Source organism: Dromaius novaehollandiae, chromosome 21 (assembly GCF_036370855.1).
Source record: "Dromaius novaehollandiae isolate bDroNov1 chromosome 21, bDroNov1.hap1, whole genome shotgun sequence".
NCBI lineage: Eukaryota > Metazoa > Chordata > Aves > Casuariiformes > Dromaiidae > Dromaius > Dromaius novaehollandiae.
Genome location: NC_088118.1, coordinates 7,161,569 through 7,189,524, shown reverse-complemented (window position 1 = coordinate 7,189,524; position 27,956 = coordinate 7,161,569). Strand labels below are relative to the sequence as shown.

The 27,956-nt window shown below is 46.7% G+C and overlaps 1 protein-coding gene across 1 annotated transcript in view; it reads left to right on the top strand.

The window, feature by feature from the left end:
• The window catches only part of BARX2 (BARX homeobox 2), a 36,685-nt gene extending 9,389 nt beyond the window's left edge, over positions 1-27,296 (top strand). The window contains exons 2-4 of the mRNA XM_026097242.2: positions 21,759-22,056; positions 24,686-24,770; positions 25,951-27,296. Coding sequence (XP_025953027.1) covers positions 21,759-22,056; positions 24,686-24,770; positions 25,951-26,202 — 635 coding nt within the window. The 3' untranslated portion in view covers positions 26,203-27,296. The remainder of the gene's footprint in view (positions 1-21,758; positions 22,057-24,685; positions 24,771-25,950) is intronic.
• The last annotated feature ends 660 nt before the right edge of the window (positions 27,297-27,956 follow it).

Below are 27,956 nucleotides of genomic sequence, written 5' to 3'. Positions count from 1 at the left end.
CCATCCTCCCTGGCACGGACTCCAGCGCTGGTGCTTGAACCTCCGCAGCGAATGCAGCCCCCCGTTGCAAGTGGAAGCTAAATACTTGCTGCCTCTTGCGTATCGTCTCGGGCCGTCCCGTCCCCCGTGGGGGCAAGCGCTGCCGCGCGGGAGATGCTGGGAGGACCTGTGCCAGGAGGATGCTCAAGGTTTGGTTTTTTTATTTTATTTTATTTTATTTTATTTTATTTTTGCTCTTGGCTATGGGATAAGAATTAACCAAAGTGGGAGCGTCACTGGGGTCAGGCTCTTGGCGTTACCGGTTGTCTGCGTAAATCCCCCTCCCTGTGCATCTCTTGGAAATGCGCCGCGTGCAAAGGCAGCCCGGTGTCTCTTCCTCAAAGAACCACGCTCCCCGCTTTCCTTTTTGACCGGTATTTAGGCTGTGTGTGCCTCTCGTAGCTGGCATCTTTTGTGCAGCATTAATATATACAGCTCAGTCAGAGGAAGTGACTTTCAGTAAAAACAGGGTTTTTTTCCAAAAGAACCTCCCTGCATGGGCGAGGAGGGTGCAGCGGGAAAATGCTGTCTTCTCCCCTGTGCGAGACTGCCGATAAAACTCTTTTCATTGGTAGTTAGTCCTGGAAATTATTTGAGGTATCTCTTAAAAACAAAACCTGAAAGAACGCCTCCCTCAATCAACGCGTCCCTGACAAACTCTGTTTTGGTTTCTCATTTTTCTGTGAAAGCTCGCACTTTTTTTTTTCCTTTTGGAGCGAAGGAGGAAGAACAGTTTTCAAAAACATCCCGTATAACAAAACTAAAATCACCTTTACAAATGTGATGACAGAAAATTTGCAAATGCGTATGTCATTTTTACCTGCGAGGTTTGGAGAAACAACCTTTCGGTGACCTTAAAACACGCTGGCATGTGTGCATTCAGGTCTTGTCTCGTCGATGCTTAAACCCTCCAGTGCTTCTCGCTCGGGTCGCTCGCCGGCTGGGAGCAGCAGGACTCCCGCAAGCAAGGACGGGAGCTGCGAGCTTTTGGGTTGGCCCCGCAGCTCGGATCATCTTGCTACTCATTTTATGGATTTTCTTCAAAATAAGAAAGCACTTTCAAAGCAAGTCGTCTTTAATTATTTGGCTCACCGTTTGGCTTTGGATAATGATTTCATTTTAGCGACCCATATATTAATAAGACATTTAGTACTACCAATCCTATTACAAGTTACAGGATAATTAATGGCCAGTTTTCCTGCTGATGCAAATCCATTGATTTTTCTTTCTTTCTCTCTTTTTTTTTAACTGGAACTTTGCCTATGGAAGTTGGATTTTGTCTGAAGTGAATTTTAATAGACATCCTCTGAGTTAATGTAGAAGCAAGAACAGGACCCTGCTGCTTCCCGTGTGCAGGGGCCTATCGTTGCATCTAGTATGCAGCTGCCTACGTATACATTAAAAAACAAAACACAGTTGCGTAAGCATGCATGATGCCTTAGTAAAGGCATCTCCGTCTCTTTTACAAGACAGGGAAATGTGTGACATGTTTGTGGTTACTTAAACAGGGTCTTCTGTGACATTAATCTGTCAACTTTGGGACAAAATCAACAGTGGTGATATTTTCTCACGACGAGTACCTGGTTAGATGCAGTATATGTAATATAAAAATACATTTTAGTGCTCGGGCTTGCTTTTATTTATATAGCTCACGGAGAAAAACGTGAACACCCCTGAATTAGGAAGTTAGTAATGAAATAACTGATACGATATAATGGTGAAAAGCCCGAGGCAAGTGCTTCTTTTCTTTTCGGCCGCAAACCTTCGCGTGGGCTTGTCGATATATCTGGCTTCCCCCTTGGGTTTTCTTCAAAGCTCTCTCTCGGCAGTTCATTAAATAGCAGAGGAGCTGGTATTTGAGGGCAGTGCTGGGCCGTCGTATCCCGCTCTCCCCAGGCAGATATGTCTTGGGTGGCTCCAGAGTTCGACGGGTCGGTTTTCCCTGGTTTCAATAAACTGTAAAGCAATGAGAAGTGATGGGAAGGAGCTGGAAGTGGGGGAGGAACAATCGATGGATTATTTTAGTTGAAATGACTCGGAGCCCGATCCGCCTCCCACTAAAGTCAATTAAATCGCGGTTGGATCAGGGCCGAAATGAGTCAATTCAATTACGCCTGAACTGTAAACACTTAAAAGCACATTATTATAAGGTAGTTTAGCACTTAAATTATGTTAAAACAAAAGTGTTTGTGAAACCCCAGACAGATAATTTTTATTTTTTAATTTGTACAGCTTTAATGAAACCCTTTTTCTTGCTGCTGATAGATAGAGACCTTTCAGATTGGTGCCCGGACACTGTAGCACCTGTCTATTGCTAAGAGATGTCATGGCAATTGCTATTATAGATATATTTCTGTCCGGCAAAGACCAGCTGGCTGGCAGTAGCATGCGAAGAGAGAGCAACGATAACGGAGAAGAGATCGTAGAGGTCCCAGCGGTACAAACCCGCAGGCTTTTCCTTTTTTCAATCTAATTGCCTGGATTTAAGGAGAGCTCACTTGTGTGAGTGTCAGGTGATAACCTGCCAAAATGTTTGCCTGATCTAGTCCCAAAATTGTAGTAATTATGGAGATTTATCTCCGTCTCAGCTGAACGCAGTACAGCAGGCAAAATATGTTTTTTAGGAAGGGTAATAACGGGGGTGATAGAAGGATGGCTTTATGAATACTTTCCAAGTTTAACGACTTGGTGGTGTTTTCAGGAGGTCGGGGGGGATTTAATCTTCAAATCGTGACTTGCGAGCCTGCTTTAGGAGGAGGGGGTTTTTATAAACTCAGCATTGATCCTTCCTTGCGCCGTCCTCAGCGTTTCCCCTCGTCGGGTCCTGTTGCAGCCCCGCTGCTCGGAGGGCCCGGGAGGGGGCCGGGCCGGCGCTTCCCGGCGTGCCGGACGGATGGAGCGGGCGCTCCCGGGGGGGTTCAGCAGCCCCCGAAGAGCCGTCCCTGCGGATCTGTCGGAAGCTTTGGGCATGGTGAGCCGTGCGTCCGAGGGGGAGCAGCTGTGAGCCGGGGCCGCTCTTGTCTCTCCGAGCTGAACGTGTCCCCGCGGACAGGCCACCTCGCCGGTGCCAGGCGCTGAAAGGAGCTCTGCCGGGTTTGAGGTGGGTCTCGTTTTCTGTCCCCGCAAGCAGCTGTGTTGAAAATGAAAGATGGGGCCCGATCCGTGTTTTCACTAAGGTGCCAACGTGGCTCTGGCTGGCGAGAGGTGTCTGCCGCCGTGGGTGGAGACGCGGGACGCGGCCCGAGCGGCTGGGATGCCTTGGATGCCCGCTGTCACCTGGGGGGTGGCTGGTCCTGCCCCCCCACGACACCGAGCGGCCGGGCTGGCGGGGGAAGCGAAGCCAACGGTGGCCATTAGACTTGGGTTTTCTTGCTTTTTGTCTTTCTTTTTTTTTTTTTTTTCCTGGGGGTTGTGTCTTCTAACAAAGCTTTTCCACCAAAATAAGTGGTGGAAGCGGGAAGAGGTCGGTTTGACTGCGTGCGCCGTTAGCACAGGGGTGTCCTAGTGTCCTCAAAGCTGTTCAGCTGGGTAAATCGTTTATTTTGTCTGGCAAGCTCGGTTTGGCCATTTAGTTCCTTCCCTTTTGTGCCGTCACATGTCTTTCATGGTTATTTCACCTTTTATTTGTTTATTTTTCCCATTTTCTGTGCTTTTCCATAAATAGCAGGGTCGCTTAATAGCTTCTGTGAACATTTCGGGAGCGCTCACCAGCGATGATACCGAAACCTTGGTGCTTCAGAGGAGGAAAAAAATGATACCCACCCGGCAGGGTTAATCAAGAAAAAAGGATAAAACCACCATAAACACTAATACAGGAATTCTGTAGCACATTCTTTAGTTAGGATAATACTGCCAATTTTCTTCCCTGTCACTTAGAGAAAAAGAAAGAAAGAAAGAAAGAAAGAAGATGCCATGTAGAAAATCTGATATCTATAGTCAAATAGCTGTGGCTTTAACCTATTTGAAAAAAGGTTGCTTCGCCTCGTGGCTCTCACTGATTTGTGATCCATGCCTTACTTCTCCCTTCCTAATACCAGCGTGATTAGGCGTGTCACAACTTGTAAAAAACACATTAAAATTGGTTGACAGCTACTTAAAAGCTGCGCATTGCTATTATGTATTCAGATATTGATTGCTTAGTACATCCTAGGCGTGATTCGTTTGTGACTCACGTTAACTCACCGGTGATCTTAGCTTTGATACTATCTTTCAGAAAACAAAAATAACGATGATGCTTTGACCTGCCGGTTGCATCGCTCTCCCTCTGTGTATGCTCACAAGCAAAATGGTACTTTCCTATGGTGAAATACAGGCTAGGAAATCCTTTTGGACAGTGGGGGATACCGAAAATCCTTTCATTTGTCGCAGTGCCCCGACGGCAGACCTGGCTGGAGGAAAACGTTTCTTTTAGGGGCAGTAGCTCGGGAACCCGCCGGTGTTTTGGGGGAAGCGGAGCTGGTGCTGAGTTTCCGAGTGCCTCTGCAGTGATTTGTGCGTCTCACTGGCAATTTGCAGGGATGTAGCCCGGTTGCTCTGAAACCAGTCGTGCGTGCAAGGTATTCACCGGTGATTTCTTACGTACGAGGAAAGTTATGGACTAGCCGCTATTGGTTATTGCTGCTTTATTAATTAACTGAAAAATTCAGCCTGGAGAAACCAAGTGCTCATTCGCAGCACCTGGTGCGTGACTTCAGCATGGCTTTAAAATGCAGTGGCTGCTTTTGATTTGTCCTCTCCAAACGTGTGATTTCCCCAAAACCAATCATACGTCATTTGCCTCCGGTAATTGATACAAAAATTGGAGATGTTTGTCCTGTTGATGACCAAGTTAATTAAAGTGTTTGGAAAGTTCTTGCTCTGGGGCCACTTTACACATGAGAAAAAATTTAAATATATACTTAATCTAGTTTCTCTCCGCAAGGATTTTCTTCATTTGGATGTCTCGCTTTTTACAACTGTGCATCAAGTCTTACTGTCAACATATTTTAAACTCTAATTTAACACTTTGCATGCTGCAGATGATGTCCAAAGTTATTTGGCTCAGCACCTCTCCATCCCCCTCTCCCCACATGCGATTTACTCCCTGATGTCCATAGAAATTTTGGGTGGTTTTTTTGTGTGTGTTTTTTTGTGGGTTTTTTTTGTTTTTTAAAGAGAGTGAAGGAATTGCATCAGGCTGCAAATCTGTGACCGTCTCCTGCCGAGCAGCCCTTTAGCTGGTGCTGGGACTGTGCCGCCGGGGCGCGCGGGGAGCGCTGAACTAGTGGAGCCGGCGATTTTGCAAAGCCCGTGGGATATCTGAGAGCATCGCAGGGAAGGCCCGGCGGTTCGGCAGTCTTTACTCATCTGCGTCCCTGACTCATTTTGTGATGTGCAGCCAGTTACGCACTCGCCCTGTGCCTCACTTTTCCCATCAGCTGCGTGAGCCCAGTGGCTTGCTGCACGCTTGGAAATATTGTAAAATCCTTCGCTAAGAAATGCAAGAGAAGTACAAAGTAGTATTGTCAGTGGGGATTGCAACATTGACATTGCATACATTTAACTGCTTTTCACGAGGGTGATTTAAAAAAAAAATCTGTTTGGGGGTTTTTTGGGTGTGTTTTTTGCCCCCTCCCCAAGAGAAGTCTGCAGGAAGGAAGAGGTTTCCCCACAAATCATGTTAGGATACGTAGTACACAGCAAAGCACAACCTGTTTTTAGTGCTTTGTAGGGGGTTCAACTTATTCCTTAGCAAATTTTATCCATCCTTTGATCCTTTACAAGATGGTTTTTTTGTCCTTGTTCTGCTCCTGTCCTGACGTATTTTCTGATACGCTCTTTCACCGTCTCCCCTCCTTTCTCCCCTCTTTAAGCTCTTTTTTTGCTGTTTCCCCTTGGCTCAAGCTGAATCTGCTCATTTTTGAGTTCAGGTCGAACTTTCGAACCCGTGACGTCAAGTTGGTTTGGAATTAGGCAAAACCAGTTTGCCCATCCCTCGCTGTAAAAGGGTTAATCCGCTGAGCTATTGAGAGACAAGGGCAGGGAATTATGAAAGGAGCCCCTGTTTTATAAGCATTTGTATTGCCGGTGCTTGAATACCCATAATAAGTAGGTTGCTTCTATGATTAATGACTGCGTCTTACATGCTGACGATGGATGATATGTCTTCTTATTGTGGAAGCCATTTATTTTTATTTGGTCTTCTTACCAAAGCAGTGCTGGAAATGAGATGTTAACATCTTGGTGGGAGTGTATTTTCTGCTCAGCGATTTAATGAAAAGTGACCTGCAGAGAAGAAAAAGTAATGAAAACGATGCCTTTTTTGCCTCTCTGTAATGCACGCAGAGACGACTTGCATGGGTTTTTGTTTTGAAATAGGATTTTGCTTTCTCATGAGAGATTCCTGTTTTATACCCTCCAAGTTGGGAAGGAGTAGGAACGTGTTATCCGTTTGAAACGTCATGAATTGAGACGGGTCAAGCTATTCAAAGCTCTTAAACTCAGAATCTTTTTTTGTTTTATTAACCCCATTTTAATAACGGGCTAAAACCAAAATAATTTGAGATCTTTAGTTATTTGGAGCCAAGTCTTATATCAGATTAAAAGCTTCAGATTTTGCTTTCGTTTTAGTTGCACTTTTTTTCCATTTATTTAAACTGAAAAAGTCCTTAATTTCAGAGTAATGTATCAGCTCGGACATTTGTATTGCCATAACTGAGTGAGATGATAATCTCGAATTGAAATTTGCTTTTGGAGTGGGACTTAAGAAACTTTAAGGAGCCTATGGCAAAATGCCTGAGTTTAAAAATTATTTTCTCTCCTTATGTTTCTTAACGAGAAGGCGTGAAGGCTGGGTGAAGTCCCAACCTCACAGAAGTAACAGCAAGAGTCCAGACTTATAAAAGGACTCTTGACTGGAGAGAATGTATTTGGAGATCTGTGAAATTGCTTCTAGTGTTCAGGCAAGTGTTTCTAAAGCTGTTCATAAACCAAAATGCCTCGGATCTGGGTTTCCAACAGATCCTCCAGGACGAAAGCTCAGAGAACTGTCGGCATGGCAGTGTCGAGATTTTTGAGAGAGGGGAAAAAAAGACAAGCAGGATTTTTTTTTTTTAAGGTTATGATCGAATACCTTTCATACATGGTTCACCAACATATATGAAAGGCTCATTTAGCTCTGAGATTAGAAAACCCCTTGTAACTATTGTGGCATTGCTGGGAAAACCAAAATAATTCATTGTGCTGGCTCAATAGTGTTGGTTGCTTTCTCTGATATAGCGGTAAACCCCAAGAATTGTCTGCGTTCTCTGGCCAGATTAGCTAACAAAATTAGAGCTGGGATACGGCCCCCATATCAAGGCTTGATGAAAACCCTGGCAATGTGAAGTGAGTCCCTTATGCTGTCTGCAGGGAGAGCATGGAAATGCAAGATCTAAGACGAGTTTCATCCCAGTGCTGCCAGATAAAGGGGTCTGGCGATGATGCTACTTGAGAAACATGAAAAATACTCCCTGCAGATTTATTTCTTTAGATCATCACCATGGAAAAATTGGCAGCCGTGGCTGATCTTTGGCAGAATATCTTTCTTGATTAAAAAAAAAAACAACCTTAAAAAGAAAACCCTGAAAAATGTTATTTTGGTTTGAATAACCACACACTGCATATGTGCCTATTATTGGAGGAGTTCCTGTGGAAACAGTCAGTTGTGCAATAACAGGATATGCACGTTGCTTCACTCTCAACACATATATTAATGGCACATTAAGGAATTTAATAATTGTAAGAAACAAAAGAGAGTTCTCAATGCAGTGCTCATGCAATCTATTAATGGGAAATGGGTTTAGCAAGCCGTGAGATAATAACACCTCTGCCTCTGCTTGCGGCTTCCGCTGGAGCGCTTTCCAGACCGTGCAGCAACCTCCTCTGCTAGATATTATCATTCTGGTTTTGCATATGGAGAAAACAGAAGTGTCCAGTGAGATGCAGAGATTTGATTCAGGTTGCACACTAAGGTTGTGGCAGGGTTGCAAATACTGCGTCAGATGTCCACTTCCCCAAAATCTACCTTTAGGCAAACAAAACTGAGTCCTTTTGGTCCCTTTGGGGGCAGGTGAGAGTAAATAAAGTCTGTGGGAATGAGATGAGATTCCCATGAGCTTGGAGTTGATTCTAGTGTTAATGGGAATTATATCACCACACACTTGTGGAGGGAAGAAGAGATCATACAGCTTTTTGCGTATTGGCTTTTTTCATTGGTATTTAAACATGCTTCGGGAGTCGCAGATGCACCTGAGGAGCACGGCAGCCCTGCATTCCTCAGTGACAGATGCCCTAGGAAAATCGGAGATAGATAGCTGTGCTGATGAAAAGCCGAGATGGGCGATAACTCAAGCTTTGACTCAAACCCCTCCGAACCTCAAGGTGAGGGAGAGTCTTCCATCTGGAGCCCTGATCAGGCACAGCATTACCAGGGGCTTGTTTGTAGTTCAGGGTTGGGTGTCCTGGAAACAGGTGTCTATGCAAGGTTTCTCTCCATGATGGCATTAATTCGCAATTAAAGCTAGCAGGCTTTGAGCACTATAAATACCTTTAATCACAAACCCTTGTGGTTAATAAGAGCCAGTCTCCACCCTAAGTCTAATCTATATCTGTCTGGAGATACAAAAACAGCATCTCCTTGGCTGACTTCCTATCAGAACGGGAAAAAAACAGCGCGTTGATGTCTGCCATGAGTGAGGGCTTGTATTCTCCGAGGATCTGGGCTTTCTGGAGCTCACCAACTGGAATTTCTGGCTTGTCCTTCCGGCAGAGCTTGCTAGAGCGGCCTGGTGGCTGAGAGGAGAGGTCGTCATCGCTTTTCTGGCACAGGAATGGTTGCAGGTCTCCAAAGTGCTTTGCAACTTCAAGGCTGACATTTTTTGGATGGAACTACTTATTTGGGTGCGTCCATTTTGAGACTACCTATCCTTGAGACATTTTTCAGGCGGCTTTTTTGAGGGTAGATGAGCTGCACTAGGAACTAAACCTGCTCTGTGCTTCAACTGGAAAAAAAAAAATCTTGAAATGAATGGGGCAGAGCTCAGCTACTGGAAATCAGGTTGGCTCTGATGTTGGTGCCTGTTCCCATCTGTACAGGACACGTGTCTGGTGCAGACGGTACACCCCAGCATGGGGCGAACTGGGCTGTTGTTTGGAGTTGTCCTCTGGGTAGGCACGGCCACCTTCAGCAGGTCACGTAGGCTGTATGCCCACTACTTGGCATGGCACATCTCGCTGCTGCTGCCAGTAGCGGAGATTTTGTATCCTTCCTGGGCACAGTGTTCTCCACCAAATAATTAACTATTTTGCTTGTTTAACCTCCATTTCCCTGCTGCAGGTCAACGATACTGCTGCCTTGTCTACTCTCCCTGTGCTTTCATCCACTGGCTGCTCTGGGGTGAAAGTCCGTGTGTAACACTGTAGTCTGACATGCTCTTTCCATGATGTGTGTAGTAGTGAATGCAGCTTTCCTTGTCCTCCTGGGCCACAGGGCAGGCTAATTAAGTGCAGAAGTTGAGACGACTGGAATATGATTCTGGAGACGGGGATGTAACTAATGAGCGTCCTGCCTCCCAGTGTCCATACTGGAGAGTCATGGCTGCAGGTAGGGACGGTGAAGAAGCTGTATGATGAAATCCTTATTCCAAGGGGCTCTCGATTCTGGCAATGATGTTTCAGGCTTCTTGTGATGAGTGTTACGCTCAGCTCTATTCCTTCTCTGTATTCCTCCTTTGTAACCCAGCCACGCGAGGTTTGTCTCTGACCTAACTGGCAAACACAAAGGATGGGCAGGTTGGACAAAACTTGCTGATGTGTCATTTGCATCTCTCTAAATTGCATTGTTTGTGCAGCTGTTCGGCCAAATCATCCACCGAGTCTATTTTCGTCCATAGAGGAAACAGAGATGAGTTCTCTCTCTGTTGGGGCAGATGCAAGATCAAAGAATCATATATGCAGCTCAGAGAGAGCTCTCTGCTAAATGTGTCCTGATGGGGCCAGGTTATTAATAGAGCAACCCTTGAGATGCTAAGCCATGATTTTAAGAGGCAAAGGCTTTGCCAAGATGTGACAAGTCTCTTTCGGGTTGGCACTGGCGCTTGCTGAAGTCCCCCTTTCATTCCAATGGAGAGGACGAGAGGGGTGTCTGCAATTTTAAACGGAGAACTGCTGTTCTCCCACAAAGAGAAAAGCATTTTCCACAGGGTCCATCAGGCCAATTTAAGCAGCCTCATGTTTAGAAACAATTGAACTCTCCTGCTTCCCATGTTTCACTCACCAGTGTGTTTCGTACGCTCGGAGCAGGAAGAGGTAGGGATATTTATGGCAGTTTTTTTGCTGGGGCTCACGCAAAGGTGGGCTTGTGAAACCTGAAGAGTGCTTTTGTGTGTGCTGCTGCTCAGCTGTCCAAAGCTAGTGTTTGCTTATGGATGTTGTGATAATAATTAACAGAGCAGGAAGTAAAGGACTGATTGATTTATGCATGCATGGTATTATTTATTTGAACTTGGACAAAAACTGTGAAATCCTTAGAGAAGTTTTATTTATCAAACGTGTATAAGAATGGCCATAATATGTCAGACCAAAGTCCATATAGACTTGTATCTTGGATGGCAGCCAATAAGAGATACTTAGGGAACAGTATAAACAACAGATCGTGACTTATCCTTCCACTGATCTGCACCCTCTCAGCTCCGATGATATGTTTCTAGATTTAATTCCAAGTGTTGCTCTTCGACCAGTGACACCATCTGGAAAGGCTGCAGTAGGACAGGGGATTAGATTTGGCCACCTACGCTTCTCCCCAGTGCCCTGAGATGTCTAGTCATCTGATTGTCATCTGTAAAGACAGAAAGTTGTTGCAATTTAAACTTAGACACCCTGAGAGTTGTCGTCTTGATGCAGTGCTTCTCCTCTACTCCCAGCAGACAAGACCAGAGACTGCCTGTAAATCCATTTCTTCTAGCTATTTGATTCTGTCATCTTTTGGCTACTTTGCACACTAAATCGTGGTCCAACAAGTGATGAGCTCTAGAGTTGAGTCGTATTCTCGGTAATGGAGGAAACACTTGGCTGAAGTATTTAACATGACTTAGTTCAAAAGGAAGGTCTTCAAATTGAAGTTGGTTTAATGGAGCCAAAGTGTCCCTCGATGCAGATATGGTAAATGAACTGGTGGCTTGTATCCCAGTAACTTTCCTGCGTCGTCGGAGTGCAGGGGTTTATAGAGACATACTTGTGTTTATTTCTCTGGGACTAATGTGGCCTGGTCTTAAAACTCCCTCGGAGTCCCAGCAGTAAGGGTCTGGAAAGGAAGTCCACAGCCAAACCCGCCCTCCATTTGGAGCTGTTTCCAGTTGTGATGGCTTCAGGCCCACATGTTTTAAGAGGACCTATTAGGCCCAATCCTGCTTGCGTTCAGAGCACCTCCTTTCCCACTGGACAGGATTTGAAGGGATCATCTGCTAGAGATGATGAATCCCAGAAAGAGTCACTTTCTTGTAGCCTTGAACAAATAGCACCTTTGTGAGCCGTGCTCAGTTTTCTTAAAGAGTACAGATTTGAGTAAAGGGGGGCTTTCTTCCAAAAGGCAGGTTGCAGTTCGACTGTGTGAGACCAAGTAATTTAAAGTAGAAAAGTGATGCATGTTTTTCTGATTCATTCTCCACAAATTAAGCCAGAGTGCTGTTACATTTTCTACAAAGGATTTTGTGAGCGTCGGCCAAATGGATTCTTTAAATGCTCCGTCAAAAAAACCATAATCCTCTTCATATATAAATTTCTTCTTCAGTGAGGATCTGACAAGGTCCTGGCATGCTCGCCTGTTTGACAGGCAGCCTGGAAGAAAGGCTGCTGCGTATGAGGAGAACACCCCGTAGCACCCAGCTGGGGCTTTCTTCCATCTTTCCTATACCTAAGAAAAAACTCAGCAGCGAAGTGTTATTGTCCCATGATACCAGAAAACCACGACCAAGTGACTTGCCTCGGGATAGCCACAGAGCGAGGGCTAGCCAGTTAGGGTGGTGTTCGAGATAACCCCCTCCATCCCGTTGCGTCGAAGGCAGCGTGTGACACGGCCGCCCTTGGCAGCTGGAAGTGAAACGTGCTCTCGTTCAGGGAGGTTCTCGGGCTCGTCACTTATTCCAGGCCAACTCCTGAGTGCACAGTGCCTTGAAGATGTAAAAAGCATAATATAAATATCAAATGTCATTATTAAGTAAGTATTAATTATCTTTCTGGTTAGTTTTTGTGAAGGCCTCCGGCACGCGTGCCTCTGATGCATTCCAACTTATTAATTACTGTTATTATGTTAAAGTTATACTGGAACATTATGCTGATATTGCTAGTGGGGACAGGCTTGAAACGAGAAAGCCTGGCTCTCTCAGCTCTGAGTGCTGGGGAAATTTCACTTGTGGCTCTTAAATTGGGCTAAGCCACAGATGTACGTGCCCCAGAACATGGGGAATGCCAGCTCATGCTTGTATCCAGCTCCTCTCACCCCTGTTGTCAAAAGTTACCGTTTTGATAAGATACCACTTTTTTCCACTTTAACTTCGGTCATCAAAGAAAGTCTAGAATCGTGAAGAATTAGCCTTTAGTCAGAGAGCCCTGGACAGGATCGTTTTAGTCAAGGAGCACTAATTTTCGCTTCCTTTCTGCTTCCCTCCTGTGGACACGTGCAGGTGAAATCCTGGCGCCACCGAACTTGATGGGCATTTTGCCACCGATCTCAGTTGGGTCTGGATTCCTCCCCGTGGGAGAGAAACCATTCGTTACCAAGCAGACTTTCTGCTGGGCGGCTGGGTTGCATTTAATTTTGGCAGGGCTTACGGTCCTCGTCAGGCTAATAAAGTTCATTGAATTGAAGTGGAAACAGAATACGGTGTGAGCTGTACCTGCAACCTCCCCTGAGGAGCGGCTGGACCTTGCCCCGAGGAGGATCTCTGAATGCCGTCCCCGAGTACGACCAGTGTCTCTTAGCGCTCCAGCCCTGCACTTAGACTTCAAGGCCGACTGCCCTGTGTTTTCCTGTGGTCTCCTTGACACTGACGATTCCCATGGAAATTTTGGCTCTGTGCACTTGGGCTGAATCTTAGGACTATTTTGGGAAGCTTTTAAAATGTCCCAGAAAGTGCCCTTCACCTCTGCTCATGCACAGACTTTGGCTCCAGTTTCGCTACAACTGGTTTCCACATGTAACCAAAGAAAGAGAGACGTAGCAGGAAAAAACAACCACCACCACCCAAAAAAGCTTCAGTCCCGGAGAAGCACTCTCTGTTAAGTGACTGCGCTTTCAGATGCTGAGATGCTACAGAAGAGGAATAACAAATCAAGAGCAGTATCAAGTGTTCCCAGTTCCAGAATTACTGTTTAATATGTAATAGCCATAGAAAGATCTGATTGCGGAGTTGTGATACGGCTCAGGTCTGAGGACTCAGATTCAGAGTTTCCAGCTATTTCACTGTTCAAAAAGTGGTATTCCCAGATTTACTGTAGTGGAGGGGATGGAGCAAAGACTGTGTTCCCTGGATCCTTGCTTCCATCTCCCACCGTGCAGTGTACGTCGCCCAGTCCATGTGTAGCTTCTGTATTCGGGTAATGGCTGTGCCCGCGTGGGGAGCGGGCTGGATTCGGGCATGTCTAGGTCAGCGGATAGCTCTCTGTGGGCCTCACCTGTACGTCTGCACAGCCCAAGCTCAGTTTGCATCTTTAATTCCCAATAGGAGCAGCTCTGCCATGGGAAGCTCTAGCATCGGCAGTATTTGGAGAGGCTCTAGTGTCTTTTTTTAAAAATGTTGTTTCATTTAAGCCTGTAAAGTAAAAGTATAAAGACCCGTTGCCTCTCTGCAGCTGTAACATGGGCATTTTATTGTCCCCAGCAGAAACCACGGAGCGCAAACAACGGCAACAAGGTGCCTTTCATTTCTGCAGACTCTGGCACAGATTCTTAGCTGGTGTAAACTGGCATAGGCCCGGCAATTTCCATGGATCTCCCCTGATTTATACTAGGTGAGAAGCTGTCTTGTGTCTTCAGTTGCTGTAATTTCCCAGTTCAGACTGACGGATGATGGTGACCTACTTCAACAAAAACTGGAGCATCATGTTTTGCCTCTGGTTTGTTATGATCGCTGCCTGCTGCCATTATTCAAAAGCTTCAGTTCTGCCTCACTTTGGCCCAAATACCTCCTCCCACAATATGAGCTTGTCATAAATACAAGGAAAGAAGATACAGTGTAAAAGGAACCTTTAAAATAGTTATTTTATAAGTGAGTTTCTCCTTAGTGGAGAAATGTGTCCAAAGACGATAGCTTACAACACCCAGAGATATGATGTGCTGTAAATAAAATTCATCCCTACAGCAGCCACAGCAAAATATGGTAAAGGCTCCATCCTCCTGTGACAGTGGCTTTAATACCTGTCCACCATGCAGTTGTCTTAAGGTAAGACTAGAAAGAGTGAGAAGGGAGTCAATGTCCTAACTGGTTGTTGCAAAGGGTTCCTGACGAGTTGAGTCTCAGCACCTCGCTGTCCAAGCTTTGTTTGACAGGGATGCCGGACGTGTTTGTGTCCGTATTTAGGTACCATTTGCAGGCTTGATGCTCAGTTGGCTTGAAGGCAACATAGGGTGGCTCCCAAAATTGCAGGGAGCAACTTCAGGAGGACTTTGGGGCTCTGCCTTGAGTTCCAGCCAGTAAGGACAAGGTAGAAGAGGGACATCTAGCTCTGAGTGACCATCTGTGTCGATGTGATGCAAGGGCTGCGTCATGCTAATACGCCAGCTTATGTCTTGGAAACTGCCAAGCTGTCAACGCGGTGTTTGCAACATAATTAGCTCACCTCTCTCCAGGCCGTAATTAGCAATCGTAGGTGCAGTGGCAGCCTGGCGTGGCTGTGCTGCTTCCCGTGCTGGAGACAGCCGAGGGACCTGTGCACCGCAGCGCGCTGCATAGCCCGGGCATCACCCAGAGCGTTTCCTGGGATGCTGGTGTGCATTGATGACTGCATCCAGTGGGGAGAACTCCCAGGAAAAGATTGGAAGTTGGCAGATTTGCAAGGAGGCTGGGAGACGTGGTGGTTTCCCATCAGCCGTCTCCTAAGCGCTTGTTTCTGGGGGGGGAAATGCATCTGTGCAGCCCATGGCTGTTCTTGTCTTTCCTCTTTCCTTTTGTCTTTAAGTCCTCCTCAGGCCTTGGATGGGGCTTGGTGGAGCTCAGCTTTGATCTCGGGAAGAACCTGACGCGTTCTGCGTCCGGCTAGATAATCATCCCAAAGCAGGGCCCGCGGAAAGCTTTGTAGATGAGTGTTTGCTTACTTACACAGCGGCTTAAGTTTTCTGCGTGTTATTGGGAAATTTAATCCAACTGCAACTGCGTGGGGTGTTTTGGTGCTGTGGTGCCCATGGGAACGCAACGTAAGCTCAGGGAAGAGCGGCGAAGGAATCCGGGGGGGTGCTGGGCAGCTCGAGTGTGCAGCTCTGCGGGCGCGGGCTGGGGGGAGCGCATGCTCCTAAGCTTGCTGTGCCAGGGGATCGCTTTTGGGATGGGTACGCTCCGGTGGGGAGAGAGCGGGCAGCGTGGCTCCGCAGCGCACAATGCAGCCCGAGCCGAGCCCTGCCGGGCGAGCTAAAATGCGCTTCCAGGCAGGCGAGGCAGGAGCCTGGGGACACCTGATCCCGTGCAAAAATAGCTGGCGGGGGCCTAACCTGAGAGCGAGAAGCGCTTTGCTGCTTTGAGCAGGGTTTCTGGAGGACGGGAGCGATGCTGCAGCCCGCGGAGCACGCGTTGGCAGAGGAGGCTGAGCGGCCGGAGCCGGGGTACGTTCCTCACCCGCTTCCAGGCATTCGGGGGCAAAGGAGCCCGTGCTGAGGGGCATCCTGCAGCCCGGCGTGCCCAGCAGGTCTTTGGCTGCTATCTCTAACTGGTTGACTGCTGGGCCGTGCTGGTTTACGCCAGAGCCTGGACTGTGCTAAATGCACGCTCTGCTCTGACCTGCCTCTGCCTCTGCTGCCACCGGAGCTGGTGGTAAAGCCGAGGTCAGCGGGAACGGCGCAGCCAGCAAGCTTCAGCTTTTGGCGATGTCTGTGGGGAAAGAGTAGATTTAATGTTCTCCCCCCTAAACAAATGCTTTGTGGTCCAACTTATTCTGAGCATTGCTTTGCTCTGGGGCTTGCTTCTTCCTTTCAGCAGGCCGCCTGCTCCTTCGGCAGAAAATGAAGCTCTTTCCTAAGCAAACTCGACTCCTTCGTGGTTGTCTTTTGTTTTGACACTCGGGAGACGGCAGATTTATAGACCTTCCTGAGTCGTAAGTTCATTTTCTTCTTTTATTTACCTTTCGCTGCAGCGTATTCCGAGTGAGATCTCATTCCGCCTCCGAGCAGGGCTGACCTGCCAAGAGGAGCTCATCCATAAATCTTTCCTTCCTTTTTCTTTCTTTCCAAAACAGAATTAGCTGAATTTGCCTGGGAGGAAAACTCTTCTGCCATTGCCGGCAGTCAAACAGTGCAATTAATTAGTGCTTTCCCTTTTCTCTTCCCTGTAGTCTGTGTCTGCCGGGGTTGAGAATAAGCCAAAAAGGAGGGGGGTGGAAAGAAGGACAAAAGATTTGTTTGAAGTATTTACTTTTAATTAAAACTTTTGCAACGCGATCCGGTACAGTGGTGGTGTACCTCTTGTGTCATACCCAGTGGTCGTAGGAAGTTTAATCAAAACCTCCCAGCAGCGGAGCGGAGCTGACTTCAGGCTTGGTGAAAATCAAGCGTTCTCCATGCCTGCTTGTGGATCTGGAGCTGGAGCCGGTGTGGGGATGCCCACGTCTTTGCCCTTTCTGTTCCCCAAATATTTTGGGACAAATATTTTACATTTAGGAATATTTTATCTTTGGGAAAGCGGGAGTACAGGGTTCTTCTAGACCTACGTGGCTTGAGCAGGGCAATTTATTTCCAGGTGACGTGGTCAGTGCCTTGCGCAAGGGGCAGGTCTTTTATTTGCTGTGAAGAGACTGCCAAGAAGGCCTGGTTTAAACAGCAAAACAGAACGTTTTCAGATCCTTAGAAAATTCTCTGCAGATTCAGTGTCCTTTTTATTTTTAGGTCTTGGGTAGTTTAAGGCTAACATCTGCCCATTTGGTTGCTAGTAGAGCTGGACAGAACTTTTCCCTTTTCTTTTCCTTTTAAGAACTTTTCCGCTGCTTGGAATTGAGTTTTTTTTTTTTTTTTAATGCTTAAAAAAGTAACAACGGGAAAACTTCTGTTGCTTAAACATTGCTTCCTCAGTTGTGCATAGTATGAAATATGGATTGTAGTACTAATACTTCCCAAATTGTTTGACAGAAAAAAGCTAGCCTGAGATTACCTTAAATTTCAGAACAGGGTAATTAAGAATATTCCAAGAGATAAAATCAGGGCTTTTCTGTACAAAAGCACATGGTAAGAGACCATCCTCCTTAGGAAGAGCATCGAGACCTGCTGAATCTTAAACCGGTGACTTAACCATTGGGCTGTGCTGCCTCTTGATAGCTTGGGATTGAGAATCTTTAATCACTTTTTAAGTGGGTTGCCAGGGTAGTGAACTAATTCTTCGTTTTCTAGCTCACGTGAACTGCTTTTTGGTTTCCAAGGGCAAAAGGACAGTGGGTCAGAATTAGAAAAGGTGCTCGGACAGTGATGTGAAAGTACGTGTTCAGCTGAGAGCCCTCTGGAAGGCAGGTACAGAGCGGAGGAAGGCTTCAGCGCTGTTCCTTGCCGTTTCGGGAGGCAGAGCATGTCGCAACAGCCCTTAGCAGACACGAGCCATTTGCCAGCGTTTAATTTGTTGAAGATTAAAAAATTGTTCCGTTCTCACAATACCGTGTCAGTCCAGCAATACCTTTGAACTCTGGGGGATGTGAAATTTAGATCTAGCCTTAGATCTTGTGGCGTTTGGAATCCAGGGCTATAGTGGGGTGAGAACTGTACAGCTGGTTTAAGGGGAGTCATATTAATAGTGTACCTAGACACAACGGACTGGCTCAGCTTCAAATGCCTTTGAGCTTTGGGGTAACTAGATCCAGACCAGGACCCTGTGCTTCAGCTTTTTTCTTTATAAACTAGAGGCTAGCTAGTGGCATCCAGTTGCTGCACCTTTACACAGTCACATGGACCAAATCACAGGGCCTTATGCTCTTATTTGTGGTTTTTTTCTTTTGTTTTTCTTTTTCTTTTTGTTTTTGCAAGCCTGGAGTTTCTAAAAGCATTTGGTACCTCATTCCCTTTAACTCCTTCAAAAATTCCAGCTTGCTTTTCAGGCTGCTGCGTCGAGCTATTTCTGGTTTGCAAATCTAACTGAGGGGAGACTTGGCTGCTAAAGCATTGCCCCCTTTCTGACCCACAACTTTCCCCAGATGACATCTGCGGCCTTGAACCCCAGGTCTCAAAATGCTCCGCTTACTCTGACCTACCCCTCCTGTGTCCTCGTCAGGCCGAGGGCAGAAAGCTGAGAAGTCCTGCACGCTGCCGGGCTGAACATCAGCTGATGCTTTCGTTATTTATGATCGTTTCTAAAAGCACTGTTGCAACTGTTGGGGTCAAACCATAAGCGAAGGCTTTTCTTAATGATGACAAATGATAAACAAATATAAGACACACGGTGTCGAGAGCCGCACAGATCTATTCACCACCTGGAGCTCAAAGCAGTTCAGCAGTTGCAAACCGCTACTCGCACAGAAGTGCTGTAAGTGAGCAAGTGTCCTGACGTGGGCACCAAAAATAAGCACCTGCTGAGCTTTTCCGAGCGTTTGGCCATGTCACAGCTGCTGGCTGCTGAACGCTTTGGAAAAAGTATCCCTCATTCAGGTACTCAACACTTGAAAATGTGGAGCCAAGCAACTGCCCGTGTCATCTGCTTCTCTAGTAACTAAGCACTGCTTTACTCTGCAAGTACAGCCGAGTTCAAGCTGCTGGTCTTGGAAGGAGGGAAGCAGTTCCCTCATTGCTGGTCCTATGTGATTACGAGAGGAGTAGCCTGGAGAGACTTCTTCCCTCGGATGGAGGCAGACCTCAAGCTCTGGGACCACTGAGGATCCCCTTCCCCCCGACCGAGCGGTCTAACATGCTGCTATCACACCATGCAGGAAAGCAAATGTCCCCGATTGCTCTGATATCCAACACCCTTGCTGACCTCCCTTGAAGAGAGTCGCTTGTAAAATGCTTTTCTCCAGGGGTTTCAGTCACTCAGGGCCTTGCAGGGGTTTCAGAGCTGCAGTGATTTATTAGTCCTTAGCAAGCTTGTGGTTTCTGGAGAGCCCTGCTGGAAACATGCAGGGGTACAAGGATAAAAGTATCAGTCAAGGAGGAGCTGGTGCTGAAAGCCACCCACGTGCGAGGACAGGAGTGGGCTTTCGGGCTCTGAGACGGGGCTTGGAGAATGGACCCTGCAGGGAGCAGAGGGTGCGTTCAGCAGATGGGAAGGTTTGAACCAAACCCCCTAGCAGCGGGGTAAGGGTGTAGTAAGACTAGACCCGCTCCTCAATGGCATGTGGGCAGGGGCAGCAGTTTTCGGTGTCCTCACTGAGAGCTGGTTGGGACTGGGATCCTCGAAGCCTGCCCTCTCGCAGCCTACCTGCAGCAGCCTCCGTGAAGCAGAGCAGTAATGCAGAAGGGCTAGATCTGAAGACTGCTGCCAGACACAGACCATCAACGCACCTAGTCTTTCATCCAGGAACGTCCCGTATGGTGGAGGTGACTTCAGGCTTTCTGCTTAAAACTCTTGCTCCGGGGGTGATCCCCAAGAAGCAACGGGGGCCATTGGCTCTTTCAGGCCACTTTGGGTGAAACAGAGTGAAGAGGTTTGTTCCCGTGGTGGGTTTGCTTTGCCTTTCCCGTCCCGCAGTGGCAGACTCTAACTGCAGCAGGTACTTGCCAAGAGGATATAGGTTAAGGAAGCAGGATCATTTAGTGCCTTCTGTGTAACTGGCTGCCATCGGTGAGGGCAGAATTAGAGGTAGAGTGAAGCAAAGGGCAGCTCTCTGCCCTGATTTATGCTCTTCAAGCTGTCACTGAGGTTGTAAATCAAAGCAAAATTTGGCCCAGGTTACTTGCTGACACTGTAGATCAGCACAGTCATCAGCTGAAAAAAATAATCCACAGAAAGAAAAGATGGATACATTTTACACAAGTCAGAGGTTGGCTAAGCAGTTCTGATCTCATCTCATGTAATTCCTGGGTGGTTTAAATGGAGTAATTTAATGGAAATGTTTTGATTTTTGGTGTTACAAATGTGGAGGAGAAAACAGGGCTTAAGTAGTACCCAGTGTGCTGAGATGTCGAGTGTGCTGGCGACAGTTTTCCAAGCTTGCTTTTTGTGTGGCTGGATTTTGCACATAGCTGCAGTGGTTTTGGGTGGAAGAGACAGTCAAAAAGCTGCACAATTCTTTGATGTACCCTGTGCGCTGCTGCTTTCCGGGGACCGAACTTACGAGCCCATGTCCCTTTACTCTGGGCAACAAGGTAAGGAGTACAGGTCATCGGCAGGCCAAAGTGGCAACACCTTTCTTCTACTGATGACAAATTACTCACCAAAATAGACACACTGAGGTCTATAGGTTGTTGTTTTCTTTAGTGGTGACCTCACATTAAGAGTTTCCCGATCTGGCCTGCTGGTGTAATATGTTCCTTTCCACAGCACCATTTATCTGAAGATCTCAAAATACTTTATATAAATGTGTGCACAGTCAGCTTTAATCCATGTTTTACCACCAGCGAAGTAGGTAAGGATTGTTTCCATATTGCAGACGAGGTAACCTGAGGTACAGAGCAAGAAGGTGACTTGCCCAAGACGCTGTAAGTTGTTTGCCAAATTGTATATAGTGCAATCTTGCAATGAGTGTACGTTTCCCATATCCCTCATTTCAGAGGTTTAAAGGGATATTTCATTTCCTGGGGCTAAGACTGATCAGAAATCTGTCTGTAGCTGTGAATTTAGAAAGTCTGATGTGAATCAGATCTTCCTCTAGCGTTTAGGAACGTTTAGATTTGTCATCCCAGACTGGCCCTGACCTGAAAGGGTTGGATCAGAACTCCTGGTGTGTTTTTAGGGCTGGTACCAACTGGTTGGTGTAACATGTAGAGTTAAGAGTTGGTGAAAAAATCTACTTCTGATCTACTCGTCCTCATCTGCCTATATGGTCAATGGGGTCAGTGCGGACAGCAGAGGATAAAAGTGCCATTTCTCTGGGAGTTGTCTGCTAGAGGGTAAGAGGAATTGTGCTTTGAACTTCATGGTCTTTTGCCTACAAAGGGAAACTAAGGAGCGATCTCAAGTGAACCCTGTCCTGGTGTCTGTAGAGAAGCAGAGTTGCATGGACGGGGGCAGATTTCATCTTGTTTACTCTGAGTTAATCTCCTGTGGTAATTAGATGGGTGATTTCAGTGGCGTGTGTTATAACAGCTCCTACAGAAGGCAATGGGAATGCAGGTGGAAGCAGTCCTTCCTTTCCCTGTGCTAGGAGAACGCACACTAGGAGAGTCCCTGCCCAAAAGGATAAACACACTCAGTCTGGGGGAGAAGACAGGTCCAGAGACAGGAATTTACCTGCCTGTGGTCGTACAACATGTGAATGCAGAGCCGGGAAGGTATTCCCCTCTCCGCGCTCCCGCTCCAGAGCTCCCATTACTTAACCATATTGCCGCTGAACTGGCCTTTATCCACCTCTGTTTCCTTCCTTGGCAGGGTCTCCTTCTCTGAGGGCATATCCTCTCATCTCCGTCATCACCAGGCAGCCCTCCGTGGTCCCTCACCTCGTCCCAGCAGCCACCAGCTCCCGGGTGCTGCCAGCCCAGGCCTCCTCGGGAACTGCCAGCTCGGAGACACCGGCCAGTGAGACCCACGGCAGCAGCGAGTCAGAGGCAGAACAGCCCACGCCTCGGTTGAAAAAGCCACGCCGGAGTAGGACCATCTTCACGGAGCTCCAGCTGATGGGCTTAGAGAAGAAATTCCAGAAGCAGAAGTATCTGTCTACCCCAGACAGGTAGGGGTTTGCTGGGCTGGGGAGGGAGATACAAGCTGTCCATCGCAGAGCAGATTCTCTACTGTCTACACCTCCTGGAGTCATTTTTGCCTTGCAGGATACACGTGACTTCCTCCAGGAAACGTCCTGGTTTCCTGCCGTTACCTTAGCAGTCCCTCTGAATATTCAGTGTGGACTTTGAGCGTTAGTCACCTTTCTACAGTTTGGGACCACCACCAACAGTGACTGATTGACGTGAGGGATAGTCAGACCACATCTTGCGCTCTTCTGTAGCTCACCTCTGTCCCTTTCAAACCTGGGGACAGCTAGGCCTGGGAGAAAATGGCTTTGGGTGGCTATAAATACTGCTTAGAAAGGAGTGGGAGAAAAGTTTCTTACGCTAGAAGAAGCAGCAAGAGCAAAAGGGCTGCTCCAGCCCTGCTCAGCTGTTCCCCAAGGTCGCTTCACCTCTCTGCGTCTCCATGTCGTTTTGGGACTGCAAGGCTCTGTTACTGCCCTTTGCAAAAAAGCATTGGATCTATCTGTGAAAAGACAGAGCAGCTCTTAAGGGCTACCTGATGCCAAAGGGACAAAGCAAAAAAGGAGAGGTTTTATTTGTTTTCAAGGATATGAATCGCACTCTGCAAATCTAAATTACAAGAAAAAAATCTGGCCAATTCCTACTAAGTTTGCAAACACAGAGAGCGTTTGAGAAGCTCACCAGACCTGCAACTCCACAGACACCCCTGACATGATATTAAAATTTGTTTTGAGGATCAGCGCTCTCTGCTCACGCTCTCTGTCACCAAAGCCAAGGGCCAGAGCTAGGTCCAAATTCATGGGCAAGACCAGACCCTCGGTCTTGTGCAGTTTCTGAGTTCCTAATGCTCCTGTGCTGCCTCCTCGCAGCTTCACAAAACTACATGAATGACACAGCTGATGAAGCACTCGGAGCTGTTAAATTAATTTAGAGGTATGACTGTTCCTTGGCTTTGTTCGTTTTCAAGACCGATGAGCAATTCCTGTCTGGGCACCACTTCCCCTCTCGTTCTGTTTGTTTCCCCCGGTTCCTAGGCAATGCTGGTTATGCTAATGTGCGCGGCGAGGGACTGTAGCTAGTAGCGGGTAATCAAAGTGTGATAAGACATGGGCGCTAAGGCAAGAGTTAGTCAAGCAGTGCTTCTCTGTGAACTCATGGCTGGAAACGTGATAGTGAAGCAATGGGTTGTTCTTTGTGTTTGCTCCTGCAGCTTTTGGCCTGCACACAAGATTGTAGTGCTTGGAGGGCAACTGAAGCACTTGGCTTCTTAGCAGCAAAGGAGTGCAGTACGATGGGATGATGCGTGGGATAGTTTGTGCTTCGCACGTAGCATCTTTAACTCAGTGGGACTAGCTTGCAGACGTCGTGCAGTGGCACAGGCAGCCGACGAACTGAGCCTGCAGGTCCAGAGTGAATCCAAAGCGGGAAAAAGCATGAGTGAGTGAGAAGTGAGGGCTGCTGTGGGGTGCGTAGGTGTTTGTAAATATAAGAGTCTGTCTGACTGCTCTAGAAGCCCAGCTGAAACAAAAGTTTTATTATGAAAAACTTGGCCTTGACAAATGTGTTTCCCCATCCAAGGGCTGAGAAATATTTGCCAGAAAGTTCACACAATCCAGAACACCTTGGAATGTGACTCTGCATTTGAGCTATCCCACCTGCGGGTCTTGCGTGACGCGGTGGGGCACGGCGCTTGCCCAGCTTTGCCGAGAACTCCCGACTCCATCCGTTGTGCAACTCCATTACAGCAGCACCAGAGGCATGGTGCTGTCACCTGTGGGGTAGGGTAAAGCGTTACCCTGGGCTGAATTTGCTTCATATCCTGGGTTTTAATATAGAATTAATGAATGGTTACAGATGAACTTCCACAGTTTGGAGATTTGTGGAGGATGAATCAGGTTTGTGGGCTGTTTGCCACATATACCCTTAAGCTAAACATGCAAATAGTAATTTATAAGCATTTCTGAATTGCATATAGTAGCAGAAAGCATTCAAAATTAATAGATTTAGATGTACCATAATTTCCTGAGAAGCGAAAAAGTATCCTAATCCTCATTATGTAGATAGAGAAGATGAAGTATGAGACAAAGATCAACAGTTTCGAAGGCAGACTGATGCTGGGTGTCTTGGTTCTCACGTGTTTGCTTCAGACAGCATAGACCTGTTTTTCAGGGATGTTATGTGCTGGTAGCTCTCTGCTTCAAATACAAATGTGGAGTGTCAGCAGAGTACCATGATCTTGTGTTTCAAACAGGGCAGACAAGTTTCTGAAACTTTTGGGCTTGCCTCTTCTCTCCAGCGGTCACAGAGGGTAACAGAGGAGAGAACTCACAGAGGAGAAACGAGAACTGATGGGGTAGGCTGTTTCCCAGATGAGTGCAACGAACATCAGAATATTCTTACTTCTTCCATAAGAGCATCCATCTTTGCATCCTAAATACACAGTGGTTTACCACTTCTCTCAGAACTGAAAACATGTTGGAGAAGGAAATAACTGTCTTTTTTGCAGTCCCAGCATTGTATGTGCTTACAGTCAACCTGAGTTGGCTGCCCTGACATCTGGGCTCTTTTTGTGTTCAGTCAACTTATTTCAATATCCGTCTTGTCTCCTAGGCTGGACTTAGCCCAGTCGTTGGGTCTGACTCAGCTCCAGGTGAAGACGTGGTACCAGAACCGTAGGATGAAGTGGAAGAAAATGGTAAGTGGTTCATTACCACTTGTCCATGGTCCTCAAAAACTGTTTTTAAAGGGATGGATTCTGAAGCTCAGCGTAGCGTCAATGACCTGTGTCCACTTATACCAGAATTTTGTTTTATTCTTGCTCACTTTGCTGAGAAACATACTTTAAAAAAAAAAAAAAAAAAAAAAGCTGCCACTGCAGAATATGTGGTGGGCTGGAGGGACCACAGGCAGTAGGAGGAATACAAAGCAAAGGGATGAAAGAAGGTGGAGGAGAAGAGGGGAAATTTGTTACATGTATAGACCAAAAAGATGATATTGCTCCATGGAAACCAATGCAGTTTGGGGAGCTGATGTCATTAATTCTTGCTTTTCATATCTCCTTTCACCTCTTTCAGATAGTCACAGCTTCATGGGCCTTCTCTAGTTAAAATACTTCTAGAAAGGACAACTGTCCAGTAAATCCTGTTGGGAACCATGATGCTATGACATTCTCCAGTGGAGATATTTATGTATTCCTACCTGAGAGAGGAGATGCAGTTTTGGACTGCATCAGAATTGCGTTTCTCAATATATGTCAGAGCTGCAGAATTTAGCTCCACTTAAAACAAGTCTGAGGATGGCTTGGGGCAAGACCTTTGGGTGGAAGTGTCCTGCTGCTGCAGTAATGGTGTGAGGGGAGAGGGAATCAAATGTAGAGGCAGACTCTCGCTTCTACACAGATCGGATGGGTCTCATGTCTTTTAATGAGGTGTTATGGGAAAAAAAAGGTTAAGGCTTTTTCAGAAGCCAAAGAGGACTTGGCAGAACAGGCAGAAAGAGGAAATCCTGGCTGAGGTTTATGACTGCTGTTACTTGGGCTTTGAATAAAACAAATTCTTAGGAAAGGAGCTGAATTTTGCATAAAAACCTTCTGTGTTTATAGTGTTGAGGCCTGTGTACCTCGACTGCTTTTGGGCCTGACTTAGAGACCTCCAGAAATTGGAGTGTCCTTCCTGCTATTGTTTGTATCTCGTGTTATTTGTATGAAGTAATGGGTGAACTCACTCCATGAAAGCAGGGCATTTCTATGAAGCTGAAATGGTGCCCAAGTCGCAGATGGACCCTGAGGTCCAGGCTGGACCTCATCCTGCTGCCTAAAGGATGTCTCACACCAGTGGAGTTCAGATTGATCTTGACTGGAAATCTCTTTGCCTCAGGTGCTGAAAGGTGGGCAGGAAGCTCCCACGAAGCCCAAAGGCCGCCCAAAGAAAAACTCCATTCCCACCTCGGAGGAAATCGAAGCAGAAGAGAAAATGAACAGCCAGGCTCAGAGTCAGGAGCTGGAGGGATCTCAAGCCCCTGAGGAGCCTACATCAACAGAGGAGAAGCCAGGAGTCTCTTTGGAGACAGAGAAGACTCCAGATCATATAGCAGAGCCCTCCTCGGAGGAGACTACACCATTAAGTTAAAAGGGGAAGAAAAGGGAAAAAAGAAAAGTAAAAAAGATAAAAGAGAAAAACGCAAACCAAATATATATATATGTGTGTATATATATATATTTAAATATGTATGTAATTGTGTGTGTGTACATATATATATAAATATATATATACATATATATATATATATATATATATATATATGTATATGTAGACCTGTGTATGAGTCGAAAGCTTGGTCACTTTGTGCCTTTGGGAATCAGCCATGCTATGGTGGAACCAAGACATCCCGTGTGAGCGGTGAGGACCTGTCCCTCCGGTGGTGCACGTGAGCCTTCCCCACGGATAGTGACGGAGGCCTGGACACGTTTCCAGAGCAAACTGCGCCTAGAAACCTGAGACGGCCCCTGGCAAATAAAGGAGAAGGGCAGGGCTCCTTCCACGCTGCGGCAGGCAACGTGTGGTGCCTTGACTGTGTTGGAGGTGTTGGCTTGACTTTATCCTTGTCTTTTAAAGTAGTGCAAATGGACAGAGTACGTAGTCCAGTCTCAGATCCGGGACTGCTGAGAAATGGGGAGCTCTGACAGCACCACTTCCTCATGTAACCAGCACTTATTTCTGTTAGGGATGGGCCCAACTTAAACATTTTTAGGAAACAGTCCAGACCCACGGGTTTGCTTAGGCCCGGTGTATAAAGATCAAAGCGTCCGAAGCGAGATTCATACCCGGGTCGGCGTTCAGATCTCGTCTCTCTTGGTAGTTGGGTGCCATGTCGGTGAATTTGCAGTGACCCCGGGTGAAATTTCGACTGAGAGGAGGGTTTGGATTTGAGTCTTCTCCAAAAGCTTTGGGATGCTTGGATCTGGGATTTTTGCTTTGGGCCCATGTCTAATTTTTGTAGGTTTTTTTTTAAAGAGCATTTAAATGTTTTCAGGGTTTTGGGAGAATGATGGATTTAAGAAGTTGCTGAAGAAAGTTCGCGTTTGTTTTTAAGATGTGTGCCAAGAATAGTTGTGCATCGTGTTTCATAAAGTCTTGTTAAGGGTGTATTTTGCCCAAAGGCTGCAAAAGATGTATTAAGATAACCTTTATTTTTTAATTAAAAATTAAATATATAAATACAACAGTTGTTGTTTCTCTTTCAGAGTGGTAGACAGAGACTTTCCTGGGCTAGGTTTTTCATTCTGTCAAACCCTGGAGAAAATGGGAGTCGCCAAAGTTTCCATAACGCTTCTGTGCTGGAAGCACTGTGCAAACTTCCTTGTAGCACCTTGCGCAGGTAGGTGAGGAGTGTTAGTGCCGCCGGGTCCGTGGGTGCAGATGAACGTGGCAGGATCAGAGCACTGGTAGTGGTGCTATTTTCTCAATCGGAACAAATTCCACCAGATTTGAGCAACCCTCTTTGTAAGACACTCTGGAAACACCAGGCATTTTAGGCATTTTGCTCTTTTAAGTGTCACAGAAAGATGGAAATGGGATTCAAGATTTCCCTCTTGCCTGCTGTAGCTCACAGCCTGCCTTTTCAGCGCAGGCTTTCCTCTGCTGCTAAAATGCATTGAAATGGGTCTGTCTCTGAGCCCTGACACGCTCGTGACAGGCACAGTGAGCGGCAAGGGGCGAAGGGCAGGGATTTGGCACTTGTCCGCTTGGCCAGAGTTACGGCACGATATGCTGTTGCAGATTCTTTATCTGCGAATGTCTCTTTTTCTAAAGCTGTGCTTTAGTTCAACCCTATCTGTTGGACTTGACATGGGATTTAATTTAAAAAGGGCCTATGGCCTGTT